The sequence below is a fragment of the Labeo rohita genome, chromosome 7 (genome assembly GCF_022985175.1).
Source record: "Labeo rohita strain BAU-BD-2019 chromosome 7, IGBB_LRoh.1.0, whole genome shotgun sequence".
Taxonomy (NCBI): domain Eukaryota; kingdom Metazoa; phylum Chordata; class Actinopteri; order Cypriniformes; family Cyprinidae; genus Labeo; species Labeo rohita.
This window is the reverse complement of record NC_066875.1, coordinates 19,272,909-19,296,661: the sequence shown is the minus strand read 5'-3', so window position 1 is coordinate 19,296,661 and position 23,753 is coordinate 19,272,909. Positions and strand designations below refer to the sequence as shown.

Sequence of the window (23,753 nt, the reverse complement as noted above, 5' to 3'; positions counted from 1 at the left end):
GTCTTAGATCTTTGAGTTCAGCTTCAAAAATGGGGGCAAAAACAAAAGTGTTGCGTTTATAATTTTGGTCAGTGTGTATTTGGTAATTAAAATAGACCTAGGTGAACAATAGCCTTTAAAATGACTTAAAATACATATAAAATAACATTGATGCAATAATAATTAATTCAAAAAGTATCAAAAGCAAGTAATTGTATGGTTTTATTCAGCAAACTGTTAAAATACTTACATTTTAGAGACTTACTTTTTAAAGACTTACATTTTAGTCTGGAACTAGGCTTAAGCCTTGTCTGTGAAACCAGGGATAATAACCCTGAGAACTAATCCTGATAGCACACGTACATCTCAGAGACGTCCATTTGACATCTGCAAGACGTAGTTTGCTCATCTGCAATACGTCAACTGGACGTTTCTTATCAGATGTTAAAGACGTCTATTAGATATGTTTATGATTTAGAATGTATGTAAAACTGACATCTTACAGACGTCTGCCAGACATTTATACACAGCAGATGCCTTCCAGATCAAGAGATCTTTAACAGACATCTTGCAGATGTACGTGTGCTACCTGGGAACGTACATTATGGGTTATATTAAATGCCTACTGAGGGCCCCAACGGCCTGACGATTGTTTTTACAATTTACTGCAGGATCTAACAGGGATGTAACTAGACACTTGTCCCACGAGACAAGGCGAGTTTTTTTTACTGCTTTAAAGAAATCCTCGATGAAATATATAGGGAAAAAAGTCTTTTATTTTCAACTGAAAAAGACAGAATGCAAAAAAAAATGTAGGTGCATTTTATAATAAGCATTTATATATAAGCGTTACAATACATACAGGTGTTAAGATACTTTAGTTTTGATCGCTACTGTAGACAATAAGTGTTTATACCCAAACTGTAAACGTTTATTCCAGTACTTCTGTTATTTAAATGTCTGTAACACAGAAATGAATATTATAATGTGCTTAAAAAGACAGTTTGTGCTCTCTCTGGATCAGCAGCATTAATGCAGATTTGAATGTCTTTAACACCTGTTTCACATCGGAAGCGTCAGTGGAGCTTGAGCAGCGCGTTTGTCGTCACCCATATCAGTGAATGCCAGGTTCACATCAGAAGCGCAATGATGGCCGACCCTCTGATTCATTAACATTTACATGGGCAGTGACAAAACTGCAAAATGTTTTGCGAGAATATCGTCACAAGATCTCATCACATCCCTAGGATCTAATGATTGTTTAACATTGGCTAAACACTATTTAATTAAAATATCCACTTAATCTTTACTATTTGGCCACTTTACGAGAGAAATGCTACCGCCACAGTAATTTTCTGAATATGTGGTCATCAAAACATGTAAACACAGAGTGAGGGTTTGAGCTTTTATTTTGAATCGAGGAATCATGACAGCCCCAGTTCTAAGAATGTTTTGCTAATTTCTCTGAACATTTAAAATGTCCAGTCATTTTTAAAACATTTTAAAAACATTTTGGTAACACTTTACAATACATATGCACAAATATGCATTAATTCATGCTTAACTAATGCAGAGATAATCATGAGTTAATATTTAACTCATGTAGAACTAAACCATTTATTAATAATTACTTTATCAGCAACAAATGAACATTCTATATGATTCATAGATTAAGTAATCAATAAAATGTTATTAGTTAAATGCGTCATAATCTATTAATTCTCTAACAACTTATTTTATTAATAGTGTAAATTCATGTCTTAATTACCGCAATGGGAAGCCACGCATCATTAGCTAATGATTTGCAAAGATATTGTTATGTTATGACTTTACTTGTTGAGGCACAGAACTATTAATTAATTGTTAAGTAATATATCATAATGGTTATGGATTTAGAATTAGTTAGTCATGTGCCTCAACAAGTAAAGTCGTAACATAATGATATCTTTGCAAATCATTAGGTAATGATTAATTAAAGCAGACAACTGGAAGTTGAAATGCATGGCTTCAACCCATGAAAATGCATGGCTTCAACTCACTGAGGCACGACTAACTAATTCTATATCCATAACCACAATGACATATTACTTAACAATTAGTTAATAGTTCTGTGCCTCAACAAGTAAAGTCACAACATAATGATACATTTGCAAATCATTTGCTAATGAGTAATTAAAGGAGACAACTGGAAGCTGAAGTTGGTAATTAACATATGAATTTACATCATTAGTTAATAAAATAAGTTATTAGGGAATTAATACATTATGACACATTTAACTGATAACAATTTATTGGTAACTTAATCTATGAATCATATAGAATGTTCATTAGTTGTTGATGTAGTAATCATTAATAAATGGTTTAGTTCTTCATGAATTATACATTAATTTGTGATTATCTGTGCATTAATTAAGTATGAATTAATGCATATTTGTGCACACGTATTGTAAAGAGTTACCAACATTTTATTGATTTCCATTTATGATTTTGCAAACATTATGTGTAATGTTTACTTTCAGAATGCTCAGAGGACATTTAAAATACTTTTTATTTCATTATTATATATGTTAATGTCATACTTTTCTTTCTCTTTGCAGATTCCTCATTGTGCTTTCTTGCCTGATCCTCAGTGTGCTGTCCACCATTGATGAATATCAAACGCTGGCTAATAGAACATTATTCTGGGTGGTGAGTCTCACTGCTTTAGACTTACAGTGTGGTAAATATTGTTAAGTGAATCTAAATCATTATGCTGCCTAATAATATCTATAACATCTAGTGACCTTGGATAACTGAATCTCTTTTGTCCCTGTTTCATGACATGTAAACAGGCAGCATAAGTAGCAAACAGGCATAATGCATAGCTGTCATTTACTAATCTGGACATATGGCATTGGGCTCTGCACCCAAAAGCAGCTGTTGTTTGTAAAGATGGTATTGATAATGTTCACATTTGCATGCAACTCATTGCTTAGCTTGTTCTCTAGAGAGTATGCTGCCCTCGGCCCTGTCCAGCAGAGGGCAGCAGTTCATCACTTTTCATGTTCTATTGGACACAGCGGCTTTACGTTTTTTTTGGTTACTCTCCTCTTGAAAGTAGAACACTTTTGCCCCCTCTAATGTAAACTGTCATGATTTACTCATTAAAATATGTAGTTGTTTTTCAAATGTTTTTCAGATGAGAAGGTGTGATTGTAATTGTCAAGCTCCAAAAGGTCTAAAAATGTAATAAACTATCAGTGCGGTAAATTCAAGGTCTTCTGAAGTTGTTATTTATTGACAATCTTTTTCTCTGCCACTCAAAACCATTAGGAGGAGAAAGAGAATATGAAACTGGATACATGGCATATTTAAATGTGCAAAAGTGAGTACGAGTTGAGAACTTTAAGTATTCCTTTTTACACTTTTCACTGCCTTGATGAATTTAAGGCTTAAAAACAGCCTCAACATTGTAACTGACACCACAAAGTCTATATCACACGCGCAGCTCAGTTCACAGAAGATGAAGGTGTTCTGCTGTCTAGAATGGCAGCTTGAGCTAGCACTCTTAAATCATTGTGTTTACTTTGTTCAATAATCCATGGCAGTGTTTCTGCTAAGCATTAATTGCTTCAGGCCTTGTTAGTGCATCTGAGGCTTTGTTTTGATCAATATTCAGATCACAGTCTGTCAAGTAATTAAAGTGCTCGTCGAAGCATTTCCTCCTGAAAGAGGCTATGTTAAATATGAACTTAATCAATACTATCTTCAAAAACAATAGCTAGCTTTTGTGTCAAAGGTCCAGAGCCTCAATGCCATATGTCTAGATTAGTCAATATTCCCCAGCATGCAATATGCCTGTTTGCAAGCTTACGCTGTCTGTTTACAGGTCGAGGAACAGAGACAAAAGAGAATCAATTGTCTAGGGCCGGCAGAAAAAGGAGAAAGGGAGGGACGGAGATTATAACGTGGTGACTGCATGTCAGAGGTCAATCCGACCACCGGCTAATGGGATTAAATCTATGCGCTGTGTTCATTAGCCGATGACTCACATCACAAGTTAAATCCAGTCTAGGGCTCGATGCAGAAAAGGCCTTTTTGGATTAACTATCTGGCTACAGCGGCTCTGAGCTTAACCAAGCTTACAACAGGTGTTGTCTATTGTGTGTTAAGAGTAAGCATCAAAAATCAAATAACGTACTTTTAGCACGGGTGGATACTACAGTAACTTGAGGGAGAAGGGTGTTCTCACAGGAAGTAGAACCCTTTAAGGGCTGAACCCTTCTTTTAGACCCAACCACCATGTCAGCCCTACCCCCACCCAGTTCACACCCTATTTTAATGAGGCACGGCCCTCTACATTGCGTCTCACAGCTGTTGAGGCAAACAAAAGCAGCCTTGCCCCTTTCTACATCTTTTCAGGATGTTCGAACTGCTTGCTAAGCCATGATCAAAAGTTCTTTACAACACTTAAATGTTTATGGGTCATAGACATATAAGAGTGTTCGTGATTCAAAAATAAATAAATAAAAACATATTCTAAGTTCTTTGAAATGTAGTCTTTGTATTCATATTGCGAAACACATGTGAGTGTACACTCTCACCTGCTCACCAAGCCTGCATTTATTTGATCCGAAGTACAGCAAAAGCAGTAAAATTCTGAAATATTTTTACTATTTAAAATAACTGTTTTCTGTTTGAATATATTTTAAAATGTAATTTATTCCTGTGATTTCAAAGCTTTTTTAGCATCATTGCTCTAGTCACAAGATCCTTTAGAAATCATTCTAATATTCTGATTTACTGCCCAAAAACATGTATTATTGTTATTATTATGTTGAAAAGAAGAAATTAGAATTTATTTTAGGTTTCTATGATGAATAAAAAGTTCAGAAGAACAAAATCTATCTGAAATAAATATCTTTTGTAACATTATAAATGTCTTTATCGCATGTTATCGCATATTATGTATATATATATATATATATATATATATATTATTTTTTTGGTATCTTTCTATTCATCAGAGAATCCTGAAATAAATGTACTCAACTGTTTTAAATATTGATAATAAAAATAATAAAATGTTTCTTGAAAAGCAAATCAGCATATTGGAATGATTTCTGAAGGATCATGTGAGACCGAAGACTTAGCAAATGTTGCTTTGATCACAGAAATAAATGACATTTCAAAATATATTCAAATAGACAACAGAAAGTTATTTCAACCCTATTAACTGTCACCGTCCCTTCTGTGGAAAGCCTAAGTTTACTTCATCATGTTACAAATAAATCCTAATCTAATCATGACAAACTATATATTGTTGGGAAGGTCTAACACTCCTAAATATATATTTTACCACTGTTTTGTGTTACAAATTATGTAGGAAAAGTAATAGATTAATTTATGACAAGAGTGCACCTCAAAAAATATACATCATAACAGGAGTTCTGACCTTCTTCACAACATGACTTTCTTCATTGCCTTTTTCCCTATCACACAATAGAAATCTTAAGAAATTATATATCACCTGGTATAAAACAATTCTAATGTAAAAGCCCTTTTACACCAAAAGTGAAATGAATTCACCTCAGGCTAAAAGAAAAGTAAAGTAATTTTTGCTTATTAGTATGGTTGAATTGCATCATCGACAGTCAGCTGAAAAGACACTGTTTAATAAAATGGGATTAAATACATAAAGGATAAAGGATATTTGTTTTATTTAACATATTATTGCAGGGTTGCGTCATATTCATGTGAGTTTGCATTTCACTGTTCTTATTCATTTTGAGGAATACTGAATCCGTTTTTTGTAAGTGAGATGAATTAATGCATGTTCACATTTAGTCTAGAATACAGTAACATCATCTTTACTCCCAATTTCCTGACAGGAGACTTGTCAATCAATAAATGGGGAGAAAAGTAACTGGCATTACTTATTTGAAAAAGTAACTCAGATATTTTCTTAGAAATTCAAAAGTAATGTATTACTTTACTAGTTACTTGAAAAAAGTAATATTATTATGTACCCCCAACACTGTTAATAAGCAGTGAAGCAGTTTTGTTGAAATATTTTTTTTCCTGTAAAATAATGCTAAAATAATGGCAAACTACTAAATAATTTATTTTCAAGAATTATGTTCTTTTGGCAATTCTTCTTCTTCGTTTTTGTTATTATATCAGGACAGTTTATGTCCCACAATGAAAATCAGTTGTTTTTGGACAAATTTGTAGATAAAATACATCATTTACCCTTCTGTTACCAGTTTAGCAGGATATCATGTTTTAGATCCCCAGATTCTCTTTTTTTTACTTTGACTAAGTGCTTATGTAAATGAAGCTGAAGCTTATCAGGCAAATCTTACTAAGCGCAGATTAATCATTAACTTAGATCAATTGTTCAGCTCTTCTTTCCAGTGTCAACCACTAATAGTCTAGATAGGCCCTGTTAATCCATATTAGCATGACATTGTTTCACCATGAGCAGGGAGAGCTACTGCACATTAGCACTACTTACAGCCACACACATGCCACTGACACTTATTAACTGAGCCTATTCTGTGAGGAAAGAAGACTATTGTGTGTGTCACACTTCTGGGGTGAAGCCTCAGAAGTTGATCATTACCTGCCTAACAGCGGTAGGCGGCAGAAGTCACACAGGACGTTACCCCACACGCGGGCGCTGGAAGTCACGCAGAACACTGTACTGTGCTGACACCACGCGCCTTGAGAAATCCCACACCCGAGGGTTGTGATCTCACATGCTTCCCCTGCCCCATATGAAGCGCCATAGCTGTCACCAAACTTCCTCCATATGCTAAGTGTGGTAACACATCATCAAGCTCTGTCTGGAGGTGTTGCGAGGACAGTAGTCCTGCCATGAGGCGCTAACCCCTTTTCCAGGCAATTATCAGCTACAGATAGAAGCCTCCCTTAATTGGACAGAACACAGATGTCTCTCTTTGTCAGCGAGAGCCTTGTGTTAACCGAGGCCCCCCGTGAATGGCTAATAAAACTGTAAATGAACAAAAGCCTATATAATGATGAAATGTTTCCTATTTAAAACCACCGTGAATGCGCAATGAGCGTTTATTGCTGTATTTGAGGTAATGTTTTAACCCTGGGTCAAAGGAGCTTTTAGGCTTTTTGTTATTCGTGCAGCTAATGAAAACTAAACATTATCCAGCGCATTTTTGCTTTGCAAAAGATGTTCCGCAGCGATTAGGGATGAGGTGTGATTATTTGCCTGAAGTGATATTCACTGTTATGAAGTGAAAGGACTTCCTAACCCCTGGAGTTTCTAAATATTCATTTCTAATGCTGGTGGTGTTTGGGGTGTTAGGACAAATCACCTTCATCCCATTTGCACTGATAAGACACTGCATCCAGTAAGTTACCCTCCCCCAACACAGTAGCTAATGCCTTTCTATTGTGTGTGACAGGATGTGAAGGACTGTAGAGAAATACAGATAAATCTTCTCATACAATGTTTTAATGTGTGTGAGGAGTTAAAGTGTTCAATATTTTATCCAAAAGTGAAAGTTTTGTCATCATTTACTCACCCTCATGTCGCTCCAAACCAGGGTCAGAAATGAACTTTTCCGTTCCGACACTTTCATTTATTTTCGTTTTTGTTTAATTGTACAGGGGCATTTTTTGCCCCATTGTCTTGAATTTATGGGGCGTTTTGGTTCATTTTGGTGGCATTTTTGCCACAATCCCTCATTAATTCACAACCCTGCTCCAAACATGTGACTTTGAGTTCTTTTGAAGAACATTAAATCAGGTATTTTGAGAAATGCCCCTTTTTTGTCACATGTTCTTCAGAATATCATCTGTGTTTTGTAAACAATGAAATCATGAAGGTTTGAAATCATTTTAGGGTGAGTAAATAATGACAGATTTTTCATTTGTGGTTGAACTGTCCCTTTAGGCTCTTAATTCCTCACTAATTCCCTAAAAGTCTACACACAGTAGTGTATTTGCTTTGTGTTCTTCTTTTCAAGAGTGTGAAAGGTTAGTTAATGCCACTGGGTATTATTTATTATCGGACTACAAGTGTTTGCTTTGGCTAGAGCATAAAAGGCTAGAGCCGAAGAAGCCACTCAATGCCAAGTCACGAGCTCATAGTAAGTCCATTTTTAATATTTAATGTAATCTTATAAGATTGAGGACAAGGGTCAGCTGGCCCTTGCTGTTATTACAGTGAACCCTTCCTCTGCTCACCCTGGTGACCACATTCCACCTGCGTTTTGGATGGGATATCTGATTGCCATGGTAACTGAGAGAGGCCCTTGCATCTGGGGTCCTGTTTCCTCTCACCCTACACCAGCCCCCGCCCCTTCCAAAACTGATCCCATGGCCTCTGTCGCCCACTGGCCGTCCACCCAGACCTTTCGTTTGCCAGCTGGTCAGTGTGATCACAAGTCTAGATTTAATTAGATAGCAAGTAGAGGAACCAGCAGCATGGAGTGGGAACTGCTAATCAGACATATAATTAGAGAGTTAGTAAAAACCATTCTAATATTTCGAGTACTTGTTCAAAAAGTAGAGCTTTAAACATGAAAGTTTTAAAACATTGGCACCATAATTTTAGCTAGTGGCAGTTTTCAATTTCTTGTATTATTTGAAAGCAAAATGAATACTGAGGAGTGAAAAATGATTATTGTACGTTTCCCAAAATATTCCTAAGAAATATAAATTGCATTTGACTGGATAAACAGTGAGTTGGCCTAGTTTCAGCGCAGTCTCTCTCCTCTGCTGTGACCTCAGCTGGTTCAGCTCACTTTTTCTGCTTGTATGCGTTGTTTCACACCTCATGTTCTGTCTGTTCCCACAGGCTAGGGCTGTGCCTGCAATTTCATTTCATTTTTGGAGAAGCTTTAGACAGGCTAGGCGAGCGAACTCTCCGGCTTTGTGCCAGCAGCCGTCCCTAGGCAGCTGACCAAGCTCCTTCTTAGCCTCTTCTCAGACCCGGATCCAGCTCTCCAGACTGCTTATGTGACAGAGGGCTTCACGGCCAGCCTCATAACTCATACATGTCTGGTTCCTCGCAGCTCTCAAAGGGCCTGCGCTCAGCAGACTCTCAGCCTTCTTTTGTTTTCTCTTCTTTAAGAAGGAGACGAGGGCAACTGCTGTTGTTGGCCATGACCATGAACCAGCCGTCCTGTGTTTTCACACAGCCCTGTGTCAGTCTTAATACGCATCTGTTACACGCATCCCATGTATATTAGTGTTATGAATTGCAAACTACGTTCCCAGTGATGCATGACCAAATTATTTATTCAGCTAATGTCTTTTATCCCATACAAAAAACAAATACGATTAATTCAATGGATTCTTTGTCCATGAGCTGTCAGTATATACCGCGGTCGTGGGATTGCAGCATCGAGTTGCAATAGGTGCACAGCACACAGTGGAGGATTTTGTTCTGGACATACCTCATAAATATTTTAAAAAGGCAATACTATTCCTCATGAGGAATATCTAGACAGCCAAAGAGCTCTACAATGACAGCCATTCACATTTTCCACATAATAAAGCTGTATTGTTAAACCCATTCTCAAAGCAGACGTCTCATAGCTCAGATAAATTACCTCACTATACTTACAGAGCTATATTATAGCACAGCGTTTTACATTATGTGTCTGTCGAATCAATTAGCTCTTTATACCTACATTGTTACGTTCTAGTAAATCTCACATTATATCTCATTGTCGTGAGCGCGTAATATCACTAATATAGTGCTCTTTTGTGTAAGCATAGTGTGTCTGTCTCTTTCATTCTGCAGGAATTAGTGCTGGTAGTGTTTTTTGGTGTGGAGTATGTGGTACGTCTGTGGTCAGCTGGATGCCGGAGTAAATATGTGGGAACTCTGGGCCGGCTTCGCTTTGCCCGAAAACCCATTTCTGTTATTGGTAAGTGCGTGCATTTTACTGAACATTTTGGTGTATTTTGTGCCTGTTGTTATCAACATGTTCACATGTTTTTCTTGTTCTAGACCTCATTGTGGTGGTGGCCTCCATTGTTGTATTGATATTTGGCTCTAAAGGTCAGGTATTTGCCACCTCTACTGTCAGGTAAGGTTAATATTATAGTAAGCCATTGTGGAACAGGATTAATCAGATTTAGATGTAACTTTTTTTGCGTTGTTTTGAAGCCCTGACATGCTGTTGTTTACAGAGGAGTCCGCTTTCTTCAAATCCTGCGAATGCTGCATGTGGATCGACAAGGAGGAACCTGGCGGCTGCTCGGATCAGTAGTCTTCATACATCGACAGGTGAAGCGTGTGTTTCACATCCCTGGCTTTGGTGCGATGTTAAAGGTTTTTGATGTCAGTAAAGAACCTATAATTTTAAGAATGTATTAAATGATTAATTTCTATAGAGGTACTCGGTAGACTGAAGCAACATTTTTTTTGTGTTCCCATTTCTCCAACAGCAAAAAAAAAAAAAATATATATATATATATATATATATATATATATATATATATATATAAATATATATATATATATATATATATATATATAATATTTCCTATGGAAATGTGCATTCACACACTGTGAAAAGGATCCTATACCCTGATCAGTTGTTTTAGAAATCGTTAATCTAATCGTTAAAACTTAATCTTCACACTTAAAACTGAAAGTTCTTATTAGAACCAACAAGAGATTATTGCCATAAAGACTGGGTTAAATATTAATTTGGTAACACTTTAGATTAGGGAACACATATTCACTATTAACTTTTCCCTCAATAAACTTCTAATCTGCTGCTTATTAATCGTTAGTGAGGTAATTGTTAAGTTTAGGTATTGGGTCGGGTTAAGGGATGAGAACATGGTCATACAGAATAAGACATTAATATACTAATAAACACCCAAAATGCTGGTAATGCATGCTAATAATCAACTAGTTAATATTGAGAATTGGGCCTTAAAATAAAGTGCTACCATTAATTTTCCAAATAATCACGACCTTCATTTGAACAGCCCTAATACTGATTCATAACATCCTGCTTGAAAATATTGACAGAATTTGTCTCCTACAGATGTAATAGCATTCTGTTGAAGGTGACCTGTGCCTTGTTGTTAATAGTTTAAATTAATATTTTCATGAAGTATCAAATTCAGTATCAGTGTTTCCTAGGCCACTTTTCAGCAGCAGAACTGATAAGCCAAAAGGAATCATATTTTACCTTGAATGCAGTCTGAATTATATGAATGTGATATATTAAAGACAGTGCACCACTAAATAATGGCTGAGAACATCTCTCTACTGAGTTGTCCTTGCAGGATCTGCCTAAAAATGAACATAGGGAACTGTAGCTTAGCAAGTGTATTCTGATTCATGGACAAATGTCTCTTATGAGCTGTTTAGTGATTTAATTCAGTGTAGCTTCTCAGTGAATAAAACATACCAGTGAAGCCAGATTCTGAAAACGAGTGACTCTCTTGAGCTGATTCTTTTAAAAGGAGAAGTTCACTTCCAGAATGAAAATTTCCTGATGATCAACTCACTCCCGTGTCATCCATGATGTTCATGTCTTTCTTTCTTCAGTTGAAAAGAAATTAAGGTTTTTGAGGAAAACAGGATTTTTCTCCATATAGTGCACTTCAGTGGGACCCAATGTCTTTCAGGGCAGCTTCAAAGGGCTCTACACTATCCCAGGCAGGAATAAGGGTCTTATCTAGCTGATGCTCTAGAAGAAAAACCCATGCATTAGGAGCCAGGGGGTGGAAGCTTTTTAAATTTGAAGATCAGGGCAAATTTAAATAATATTGTCTTCTGGGAAACATGTAATTTGTGGGACCTAAAGGATTTTTCTGAAGAACACCAGGCAGTTTAACTGTTTAGGACAAACAAGGGACCCATGAACAACTATTACTAAGCGAAAAAACACAGTTGTGGATCATTCAGGTAACCACACAGTGTTAAGAATCAAGGGGATGTAAACTTTTGAACAGGGTCATTTTTATAAATTCAACTATTATTTTCTCTTGTGGACTGTATGGGACCATCTTTTCTATCTTATTCAGGTCAGTACTAAATAAACAATAACATGCATTGTGTATGATCCCTCTTATTTCGGTAAAATTAACATTTTGCATATTCTGAAAGGGGGGTGTAAACTTTTGACCTCAACTGTAACTCAAATACACCCAAATAAATTGGAAACAAATTGAATCTCTACCATAGTGCTAAAGCAGCAAAAATCAAATTGAAGAATTGTTATTTTAAACATCGTACAGTAATAAAAAAGCTTTTCCTCTTTTTAGGAGCTGATCACAACTCTTTATATCGGATTCCTCGGGCTCATCTTCTCTTCCTACTTCGTGTATCTGGCAGAGAAGGATGCCGTGGATGATAGTGGATTCACAGAGTTCAGCAGCTACGCTGATGCTCTGTGGTGGGGTGTGGTAGGTAGATCCCCACCCATACTTTTCACTGACACAATGGCTATTACTTGGATAATTGAAGGCATACATCAATGAACTGGATCATGTTGAGTAATGGGTGTTGTATGTCAATGTCTTTTCTGTACAAATGCTCAGGTGACAGTAACCACTATTGGCTACGGAGACAAGGTCCCTCAGACTTGGATAGGGAAGACCATTGCATCATGTTTCTCTGTCTTTGCTATCTCCTTTTTTGCCCTCCCTGCTGTAAGTTACAGAGATTTAATAGCCAGAACAATTGTTCCTCGCACAGCAGGCCAGTGTATGAGAAGAATGATAGTATTTCCCCACAGGGAATCCTTGGCTCCGGTTTTGCTCTGAAGGTGCAGCAGAAGCAGAGACAAAAACATTTCAACAGGCAGATTCCTGCAGCTGCCTGTCTGATACAGGTGTGCCTAACTGTTGCCTGTAGATGTAATATTGCTTATTATTTGCCAGTCATGAGGATGGTCAGACTTTCCAGAGTCAATCTGTTTCTTTTGTTCTCATGCTAAAGGCATCCTGGAGGTGTTTTGCCTTAGAGAACCGTGATTCTGCCACCTACAAGTTATTTGTGAAAAAGAACATCAGCAGCTCAATGTCCAGCCCTAAATTAAAGGTAGGCTGCCTACCTACTTAAACATACTTGCACAGATGGACCAGATGTGCTGCAACAATTTATAATCACAAAACTGTCACAAGAGTAGTAGTTACTAGTAGTAGATAAATGAAAATTCTGTCATTAATTACTCACCCTCATGTCGTTCCAAACACATAAGACTTTTGTTCATCTTCTGAACACATATTAAGACATTTTTGATTAAATCCGAGAGCTTTCTAACCCTGCATAGACAGCAACACAACTCACACATTCAAGGCCCAGAAAGGTAAAATAAGTACATCGTTAGACTGACATTGCATCAAAAACTGACATTGTTGAATAAAGTTATTATCTTTGTTTTCTTTGCACACAAAACGTATTTTCATAGCTTCATAAAATTACAATTGAACCACTGATGTCTCATGGACTATTTTATTGATGTCCTTACTCGCCTTCTGGACCTTGATTGTGGTAGTTATGTTGCTGTCTATGCAGGGTCGGAAAGCTTTTGGACTTTATCAAAAACATCTTAAGTTGTGTTCCAACGATGAACAAAGGTCTCATAGGTTTGGATCGACACGAGAGTGAGTAAATAATGACAGATTTTAAATTTTTTAATCTCTTTTTAAAACATGTTGTCGAAAAAATGTTGTTACCTTGTCATTTTTTCTTTGTGCAGGCAAAGATAAGGAAGAAAATGAAGAGTAATGACAGGGATGATGGACCAAGTTCCCCAACTGTACCTTCCATAACCTATGACTCCTTAGATTATGGGAAAGACGGATCAGATACAGTGTGCAGTATTCAACAGTCAGGTATTACCAACAATAAACTAAGATACTGTTGACCTTTTCTTCCTCTTTTTTGGTTTTCATCTTTCACACCCTTGAAGCATCTCTTCTCTGATATCCTTTATTTCCCCTCATCATTCTCACAGAAGGGGTAGACACACTCAGAAGATGTGGTGAGCTTCAGTTAGTGTCTATTGCTATGTGTCTTGTCTATACTCACTTGCTAACCACCATTCCCTATGCCTGTCTTTTTTGATTGCTTTATTTCCACAGACAGATTTGACTCTTTTATTAAAGCACATGCCAGTTTGTGTCTGTAAACATTCATATCTATCCACTGTATACAGTGCCTTGTGAAAGTGCTCTGGTCTGGGTTTTCATTAAGGCTACCTCTATATTTTGCTGTGTTGAGCTTTCCTTCTACTCTGATGAGTCCCCTCAGTCCCTGCTGCTGAAAAACAGCCCCACAGCATGAGGCTGCTACAACCACATTTTACTGTTGTGATGGTACTGGAGGTGATGAGCAGTGCCTCCAAACATGATGCTTGAAATTGAGGATCATCAGACCAGAGAATCTTGTTTCTCACAATCTGAGAGTTCTTTGGGTGCTTTGTTGCAAATTCCAAGTGTGTTTTCATGTGTCTTCACTGAGGAGAGGATTTAGTTTGGCCACACTGCCATAAATATTGGTGGAGTGTTGCAGTCATGTTTGTCCTTCTGTAAGTTTCTCCCATCTCCTTTTATGATCATGGAGCTCAGCTAGAGTGACCATCAGCTTCTTGGTCACCAGTCTAACCAAGGCCCTTCTATGAAGCTCTAAGAAGAGTCCTAGTTGTTCCAAACTTGGTTCATGCAGGATAATGGAGACATGCTTCTGTGAACCTTCAATGCAGCAGAATTTTTTCTGAGCTCATCCCCACATCTGTGCCATGACACAATCTCTGAGCTCTACAAGCAGTTCTTTTGAGCTCAGTACTTTATTAGTCTGATATGCATTTTCAGTTGTTAGACCTTTGATTGAGAGGTCTGTTCCTTTCCAAATCATACTCATTCAAATGAATTCGCCACAGGTTAATGCCACTCCAAATGTAGTAACGTCTACAAGTGATATGAATGCTCCAGAAAAGGGTATGAATACTTATGCAACAAAATCATTTCAGTTTTTTAGCTCTAATTTTCAAAGTTGTTAGAAAGCTGTTTTGTGCTTTTTCATTACAGTGTATGGAGTGTAGATTGATGTGGGAAAAAAGTAATTTAAAGCAGTTTGACTTAAGGCTGCAACATAAAACGTGAAAAAAATGAAGGGGTTTAAATACTTTAGCAAGGCACTGTAATTACTTGGCATGAAATACACATCATTCCAATTGAAATGTGCCATTTGAAAGCATCGAGCCTGGTCTCTCTCCTTACAGAGCGGGTACCATCCTGGAACTCTCTATCCTCTTTCCAGTTCTCTTCATCTCCAGGTGGGTAACAGAACAATGTTGGCTTGTTGAAATCGGAAAATGCAAAGCTGTTTCAGTCTGAAATGAGGTGTGCATTTTGTGTGTCTTTAGGGAAAAAGCCTGGGATTTTGGAAGTGCAGCCTCGGCCCACGCTCCAGAGAAGCAGCAGCATCGCAGAAGATATGGAAACCGAGCCGGAGCGAGAGATTTCGCTCGTTCCAGTCACTCATGTGTCTCAGTGAGTAGAAACATACCATTTTTAGCATAATTTAAACCGAGCCTATATGCCTACCGTAGGCAGCAGGCAGTCAATTATTCAAGTTTCAGAAAGTTTCCGCTCCAAATAATCTTTCAGAAGTCTTCCGGATGACATCTAGTGGATGGGCAATTAAAAAAGCGTTAGCTTGATGGTGTCAGAGTTAGCACACCCCTGCAGTTCACACTTGCAATATTGCCTCTGTAAATGCAAATGGAGTCTAATCATCCTGCTAATCTCTACAGTCAATGAATTCTCAGCTCAGATCTTTTTAGACACTTTTAACACATCTGCGCCATCTCCACTGGAAGACATCTCAGCTTTCTGAGCCCACCCACCTCAAGTGCAAACGTGCACAGTGTATGTTTCTAGGCCCCGAAGCATTCCCATGAAGAGTGGTTATGTTGCCGACTGAGAGGAGGTCATTATCAGAATCTCTTTGCCCCATTAGCTGTTCAGCATGTGGAACAGCGCAGGGACTGTGTATACTGCAAACCATTTACTTGCGCAGGCAATGGAGCGATCCCGTCTCTGAATAATCTAATGAACCATGTCTCTGTTGGGGGTATACAGCCCATTAGATTATCCAGAAAGCCCCTTTGCATTTGCAATGGGATCCTCCACTCTAGAGTGTCTAACCTTAGGCCTCTATTACCCTCTGAAAATACAAAGGTGTTCAGGGCTTTTTGTCCAGCTTTAACTTTTATTTATTTTAAGAAACCACAAGAGGGCAGTGGAGGTGTTTTTGTAGACCAAAACCTTCTCCTGGCACTTCAAAGCACTTTAAGTGTACACTGGCAGAATCATACAGTTGCTGCTTTAAATGCGTATTACATTCATACAGGGTGATGCAAAAAAGCATCTTCTGAAATGCAGTATGGGAGCTATTATAGTCTTGGATTGGTTTTTTTACACAGGTCTTGTGTATTTACATTGACCTTGATGGAGCTGAAGCTGTAGCTCAAGTAGCGATAATATAAATCTCAGAACTGATACAATTACATGTTGCTTATGCACTGAGATTAATGTAATCGTCTGGAAAAATGTAGGTGTTTTCCACCAGAGCAACTTAAAAGAGATTTGAATTTTAATTAGGTAGGTATCTTTTTTTTTAGAGTCTCAAGTATGATTCCTTTCTAAATCCTCATTCTTAGGAGACATATTGCATCTCCTCTACAAAGGAGCCTTGTCACTACAAGCTTTCATTTGATCTTTGAAGTTTAATGAGCTTTCATTCGCCTCACACTGAGATGCAATGGCAACAGCTGGCTGTTCTCTCCCTCTCTTTTCTCTCTCTCTCCCTCCCTTTCTCTCTTTCTTCTGCTGCTCAGTGTGGGTGTGAGTACGTGTTTATTTGTTTATGTCCAGCAGAGCAGGGTGGGGACTCAAAAAGACCAGAACCACAACGTTTCTTCTCCTCTCCGCTCATCTTTTCTCATCTTGCTCCTTTTCTGCTCCTCATCGCTCCTCTCTGCTCCTTTCCTCTCCCTTAGGACATTTGTCCTGCTCTGACCTTTGACCCAGGCTGTTAACTCAAGAGGTGGGAGAGGCACAAAAGCCTCCTCGTGCCTGCAGCTGAAACAGTTCGGCTGCATTGGGGGTGGGGAAAGAACAATGCCACAAAAACATCTTTCTGACCGCTGTGCTCCTAAAACACACACTGGAGAATATCAACACTACCTATGCACTTATACTACTAAATATTAAATTTTAGGATTGGTTGTGGCACAGCGAGGTGTGGTAAATAATGAATTTGTTATCTTTTGAAGACTCAAAATTCAGTCAAGTAGTCATAGACGTTACTTCATATGAAATACAAAGGTGTCTTTCGCAGCTGCCTGGATCAAAGAAAATAAACTCCCGTCCAGAGCGGCACAGGTATAAAGATGAAATCAAAGCAAACGCAGGTGCGTCTGAAAGTGCCCATTTGTACTCGCACGTATCTGCTGTTCCAGTCTTGTAGGGCTGTGGTGTGAGGTTTACCAAAGGAGACCCGAGCTGAAAAGATTGATTTATTCTCAGTAAACAGAGAAGGACTTCTAGTGGCGGAGGCCAAGCCAGGCCGTCTACACTGGTGCAGAGACAAAGAGCCATTGTCTGCGGCTCTACACACGCCAACAATAGCCTGATTGACAAGCGGCCCTAGTCGTAATGGGCTTCTGGGCTAAAGAGCGCAACAGTGACTTTTGTTAAAAACACTCTTGTCTTCCAGAGCAATAATCTCTATGCTGGTAATTTCACAGAAATTTTATATATGAATGCATATTGAACATACTACTGAACTAGTTATTTATTGAGTATCGCCATGTATTTTTGATTCGACAGTTAAATATATGAAGTATTTTGCATATGCAAACTCACGTTTGTCTGTTATAACTGAGTATAGTGTGTGTGATGAGACACTATACCCTGTGTGATTTGGAGTGTGTGGCGGTGTGTGAGGCGTGCTGAATGGGACAGAAACATTGGCTCACTAATGCCTCTTCAGCGCGGCTTGCCAGCACAAGTTTCTTTATCTTGCCCGTCACGGCCCCTTTTCTTCCCCCCTTAACAGTAATTGTGTTTCGTTACAGTGTGTTAGAGCTAACGAGGGACATGGAGCGAGAGTCAGCCAAGCAGTGAAAGACAGACAGAGAGAAAGAGAGAGTTGCTCAGCAAGAAAGAACACATCCCAGATGATTCTCTCATTTGCTGTCAGACCAAAAGCCCAGCAAGACTCTCTGTAGAAGTTTGTAACAGAACACTGCACATGGCCAACCTGACAACTAATCGGACAAATTCCTGCGAGCCATGGTTGCCAGCAGAAAAAAAAAAATTGGGCATTATGGATAGCTGACGCAAAAATTTAAATTCTGTCATCATTTACTCACTCCATTATTGTTCCAAACTTTACCTGTTTTGCTCAACCCCATCCAGACAGAAGAATGCCCTGACAATATTAAAGAAATAGCTGAAAACTCATCACACTTAAGTAGGTAGCATCCTGCTGACTAATAAATAAATAAATAAATATTCTTCTAGGTTAATATTCTTCTAGACAAAATTTGAAAGTTGTATTGCTAAAACTTTCGAGTTAGTGCCTCTTTAAGATGAATCGCTTGATGTATTTCTAATTGTAAGTTGCTTTGGATAAAAATGTCTGCTTAGTAGAACAGAAGCATTGGCTCACTAATGCTCACTAATAATTTAAAAATAGATTAAAAAAAAAAAAAAATTTAATGAAGGTCAGTGTGGTGCAATGTTGTTTTGGAACTGACTGACTTTCATAGTTTGAAAAAAAAAAAAAGCACAATTATTCGCATCCAAAATAAAAGTTTTTGGGTACATAAATTATGTGTGTGTACTGTATATATGTATTTACATGTATATATTTATATTCATAGAATTTATATTATACATAAATATATTTATTATATAAACATAACATATTATTCTTAAATAAATACATGCATGTGTGTATTTGTATATACATAATAAATATACACAGTACACACACATATGTGACCCTGGACCACAAGACCAGCCATAAATCGAGATTTAAACATAATCTGAAAGCTGAATAAATAAGCTTTCCATTGATGGTTTGTATGGTTTGTTAGGATAGGACAATATTTGGCAGAGATACAACAATTTGAAAATCTGGAATCTGAGGGTGCAAACAAATCAAAATATTGAGAAAATCACCTTTAAAGTTGTCCAAATGAAGTTCTTAATAATGCATATTACTAATCAAAAATTAAGTTTTGATATATTTCCTGATGATTTTTGTCATAAAAGAAAAATCGCTAATTTTGACCCACAAAATGTATTTTTGGCTATTGCTACAAATATACCACAGCGACTTAAGACTGGTTTTGTGGTCCAGGGTCACATATATTATGTACACAAAATCTTTTATTTTACATGCAATTAATCTTGATTAATCATTGCCCAGCACTAAAAAAAAAATGTTGAAATATTCTTTAAAATATCTTCTATTATGATCCACATCAAAAATAATCTCAGTTTTGGAATGACATGAGGCTGAGTAAATGATGACAAATATCCTGTGTTGCATCAACCTGTCCTTCAAAATTGCTTTATCATCCAGCAATACATTTGCTTCCGATTAGTTCACTCCTGAATAAAAATTTCCTGATAATTTACTCACCCCCATGTCATCTGAGATGTTTATGTCTTTCTTTATTTCGAAAAGAAATGAAAGGTTTTTGAGGAAAACATTCCAGGATTTTTCTCCATATAGTGGACTAAAATGGGGATCAGTGGGGTGAAGGCCCAAACTGAAGTTTCTAGTGATATGATCTGTGATTTTCTAAAAAAAAAAGAAAAATTGATATACTTTTTAACCACAAATGCTCGTCTTGCACTAGCTCTTCGACTACAACTTCACGCGTGACGTAGTCACGTTGAAAAGGTCACCCGTGGCTAGTTCTTCGTTTGTGTACTCCGGTTTCAAAAAAGAAGAGTATCTTAAAAATCGTCCAACATCGTTGTTTTACCTTTTTTGTAAAGGCCGTTTTACTTTATTTGCACTTTTGCTTTGTAAACACTGGATCGGTACTTCCACCTACGTCATGTGTGACCTTTCCAAAGTGACTACATAATATATAATTTGTGATTAGAAAGTGTATAAATTTGTATTTTTTTTAGAAAATGACCAATCGTTTTGCTACCTTATTCCTCGACTGGGATCTTGGTCTTTGAAGCTGCATTGAAACTGCAGTTTGGACCTTCAACCTGTTGATTCCCATTGAAGTCCACTATATGGAGAAAAATCCTTTTGAGGAATGTTTTCCTCAAAAACCTTAATTTCTTTTCGTCTGAAGAAAGAAACACGTGACAACTAGAATGACAAGGGGTGAGTAAATTATCAGGAAATTTAAAATCTGGAGTGAAGTAATCTTTTAACAATACAGTTGTTGTCTACGAGCACCAATATTTCCGTTTCACCTTGTGAAAATAATATCAATGTGCCATATTGGGTATCTTTCAGACGGCCCGGCAAAGTTAGTGACTTTGTTAGCTGGCAACATGATATGACAAAAGGCTCGGAGGCCCCTGGTGATATATAAGGACTTGCGTTGAAATAAACGCTGTCAGTTTCTTTGCTGCTGTAATGTTTAGGATCATATGAGGCCACAAGTTTGGGACATAAGCCATTTAGTCATGGTGTATAGCAGTGGAGGACTCAATGTCAAAGTGAATGCTGCATCGCTGTGTGTCACTCCTCATAAGGACATTTAATACTCTCCGTATTCGACTGGCGCTTTGATGCTCAGGATGAAAGAGATCTTTGCTTGGCTGAAGCCAGAGGGACCCCTGCTGCGTGTGTGTGCGAGCATCTTGCGCCCGCACGTCTTTGTGTGCACATATGTGTGTGTGTGATGGCTTCTGGCCAGCGGCCCAGACTCCGCCCCGAGCCCCAGCGTACAACGTCCAGCCTCTGGTCAGCTATTATCAGTCATTACTGCCTCAGTGGCCCTTATCTCAGCTGACCACTTATTAAAATGTCATTGAGGTATTTGAGCTTGAGGGGGAAGACGGGGCTGATATTTGGGATAATGTCCTGTACCGCGCAACAGAGCCCTTTAAACGTGATTCTCAGACCGCGGCTAATCGGAGCACTCTTCCCCTCCTCTTCCACAGAGCTATTCTTAGACACACAGGGCCCCCATGAGTCTTTTAGTGCCATAGTGCCACGATCCTGCAGCCTGTGGCGCAACACCGCCACACAAAGGTCTTCATCCTTTGACTCGCTGAGACGAGTCACAAGAGTGCACATGGCCTCTGTGGGAGACATTGTGGTAATTGACATGTGTTTGTGATTCATCATATGATGTAACAAAACATTAGGGAGGGTTCGAGTATGCGGGCCATTCCTTTGGGATGATTGAGCTGTAAGTTATATCATGCAGTTGAAGTTTCTAAACACAATTGCTGGGACAAAATTTCATCCCACTGTAATTATTTGCTTTAATTCCTGCTTTTTAAAATCAAATCACTAAAAATCAGTATACACACACACACCAATCAAAAGTTTAAGTTTGAGAACATTTTTAAATGTTTCTGAAAGAAGTATCTTATGCTCACCAGGGTTGCATTTTTTTTAAATCAGAAATACAGTAAAAACAGTCATATCCTGAACAATTATCAAGAAACTTTTATTATTATCAGTGTTAAAGATCGTTGTTATGTGTAATATTTTTGTGGAAACCATGATTTATTTCAAGATTCTATAATGAAGAAAATGTTGAAAAGAACAGCATTTATTTAAATAGAATTTATTGGAGTTAATTAAATAAAAAGTTTTTGTAACAGTGTAAAATCTCTGACTTTGATTCATTACATTTAATGGATCTTTGCTAAATAAAAGTATTCATTTCTTGGATAAAAGCTTCTGAATTAGAAAAATACATAGGTAGTGACTAGTAAATCTATTTTTATGTACACTGCTGTTTAAAAGTTGGGATCAGTAAGATTTTTTCATGTTTTTTAAACATTTTAAGTCTCTTATGCTTATTAAAATTCAATGTATTTGAAATATTATTGCATTTAAAATAAACAATATAAAATAAATATAAAAAACTTTAAAATATTATTTATATCTGTGAGGCAAAGCTGAATTTTTATCAGCCATTACTCCAGATTTTTTTTGGAACCTGTGATACTTTTTCAAATAAAACACTTCACTATCACTTTTTTTTAATCAATTTAGCACAAGTTTGCTGAATAAACTTATTAATTTCTTTCAACGAAAAAAAAAAATACTGACCCCAAACTTTGAATGGTAGTGTATATTGTTACAAAAGATTTTTTTTTAGATTCTATTTTAAATAAAAGCTGTCCTTTTGAATATTTAATATTATTTTAGTATTACTAATCAGAGAATCCTGAAAAAGTATCACAGGTTCAAAAATATATATATATATATATATATATATATATATTCCAACACTGATAATAAATCAGCATATTAGGATATGTGATATGTGAACATGTGATACTGAAGACTGGAGTAATGATGCTAAAAATTAAACTTTGGATCACAGGAATAAATATTTTAAAGTATAATAAAATAGAAAACCACTCTTATAAATTGCAATAATATTACACAATATTACTGTTTTTCTCTGTATGTTTAATTAAATAAATGCATCCTTCTTTAAAAAAACATTAAAATCTTACTGATCCCAAACTTTTGAATGGCAGTGTAAATACATTTTTTGTTATCCTTCTGTAATTTTGCATGCTCTCATTTAGTGGTACATCTGTCTGATTGAGTTTGTCTTTTGCAGTACCACTGCGACCATGTTGGTGTGAAAGAGAGAGAGAGTGTGTGTGTGTGTGTACATGGATGCTTTCCAGTGATAAGATTAGAGTGAAGCCCGGTGATTGTTATGTTTCCTGTTTATCTACATTTGATTACACTCAGATTAGCAGAGGGAGGTCAAATAACAGGTTCGTTTTCCTACCTTAAACACACAAACAATGCCAGTAAATTTCACTCTTGCAGATTTGGCTATTTTTGTGCTGTTAATATAAGCCCTAACTTGGTCAGTAATATGTCCACACCTCTCTTAAGCCCTTAACCTCTGAATTCTTGTTCTCCTTCCTCAAAATCAAACCAGTTTAGCGCTAATCAATACAAAAGATGCTGCACATGTTGCCCTAAGGAGCGGTCACTGACCTTGGATCAGGTGTTCTCTAATCTACCCTCCACTAATGAGGGTTAGTCGATGCACAGAAGGGTGGACGTCATTGTCCTACACTGCATGTAGAAGCCAAGCTGAGATCACCTCCTCAGACCAAATGTTACTGAACAAGCCCCGTAAGAGTTAATTGGAGGTGGGGAGTTTGAGCCTTCGGCCTCAAGTGTTGACGGTACTAATGGCGTGTTTATTTCCTGTCCCATGACGCACTTTGATCTTTATTTGGTGCAATTATGACAGCCTTTGTCACGTGTACGACATCACTTGCTATTTACATGAAAAAGCACGCAAACACAGATCTTCAGCGCGCCTGTAAAATAGTAAAATGGCACAAAATCGGTTGATTTTTGGTTTGAAATAGATTTCATTTATGATTTACATTAAAGGATTAGTTCACTTCCAGAATAAAAATTTACCCCAATGTCATCCAAGATGTTCATGTCTTTGTTTCATCAGTCGCAAAGAAATTACGTTGATAAAAACATTGCAGGTTGAAGGTTAAATAGCAGTTTCAATGCAGCTTCAAATGGCTTTACATAATCCCAGCCATAGAAT

At 37.3% G+C, this 23,753-nt stretch overlaps 1 protein-coding gene across 2 annotated transcripts in view; it reads left to right on the top strand.

Annotated features, from left to right (window-relative positions):
- The window catches only part of kcnq1.1 (potassium voltage-gated channel, KQT-like subfamily, member 1.1), a 47,106-nt gene that overhangs the window by 8,853 nt on the left and 14,500 nt on the right, over positions 1 to 23,753 (top strand). The window contains exons 2-13 of one of the 2 annotated variants that reach the window (XM_051115377.1): positions 2,577 to 2,667; positions 9,749 to 9,875; positions 9,959 to 10,037; positions 10,141 to 10,237; positions 12,238 to 12,378; positions 12,514 to 12,624; positions 12,711 to 12,806; positions 12,914 to 13,015; positions 13,677 to 13,812; positions 13,935 to 13,961; positions 15,201 to 15,254; positions 15,345 to 15,471. In XM_051115377.1, the coding sequence (XP_050971334.1) occupies positions 2,577 to 2,667; positions 9,749 to 9,875; positions 9,959 to 10,037; positions 10,141 to 10,237; positions 12,238 to 12,378; positions 12,514 to 12,624; positions 12,711 to 12,806; positions 12,914 to 13,015; positions 13,677 to 13,812; positions 13,935 to 13,961; positions 15,201 to 15,254; positions 15,345 to 15,471 (1,188 nt within the window). The remainder of the gene's footprint in view (positions 1 to 2,576; positions 2,668 to 9,748; positions 9,876 to 9,958; positions 10,038 to 10,140; positions 10,238 to 12,237; positions 12,379 to 12,513; positions 12,625 to 12,710; positions 12,807 to 12,913; positions 13,016 to 13,676; positions 13,813 to 13,934; positions 13,962 to 15,200; positions 15,255 to 15,344; positions 15,472 to 23,753) is intronic. The other variant, XM_051115378.1, reaches the window with a different exon arrangement.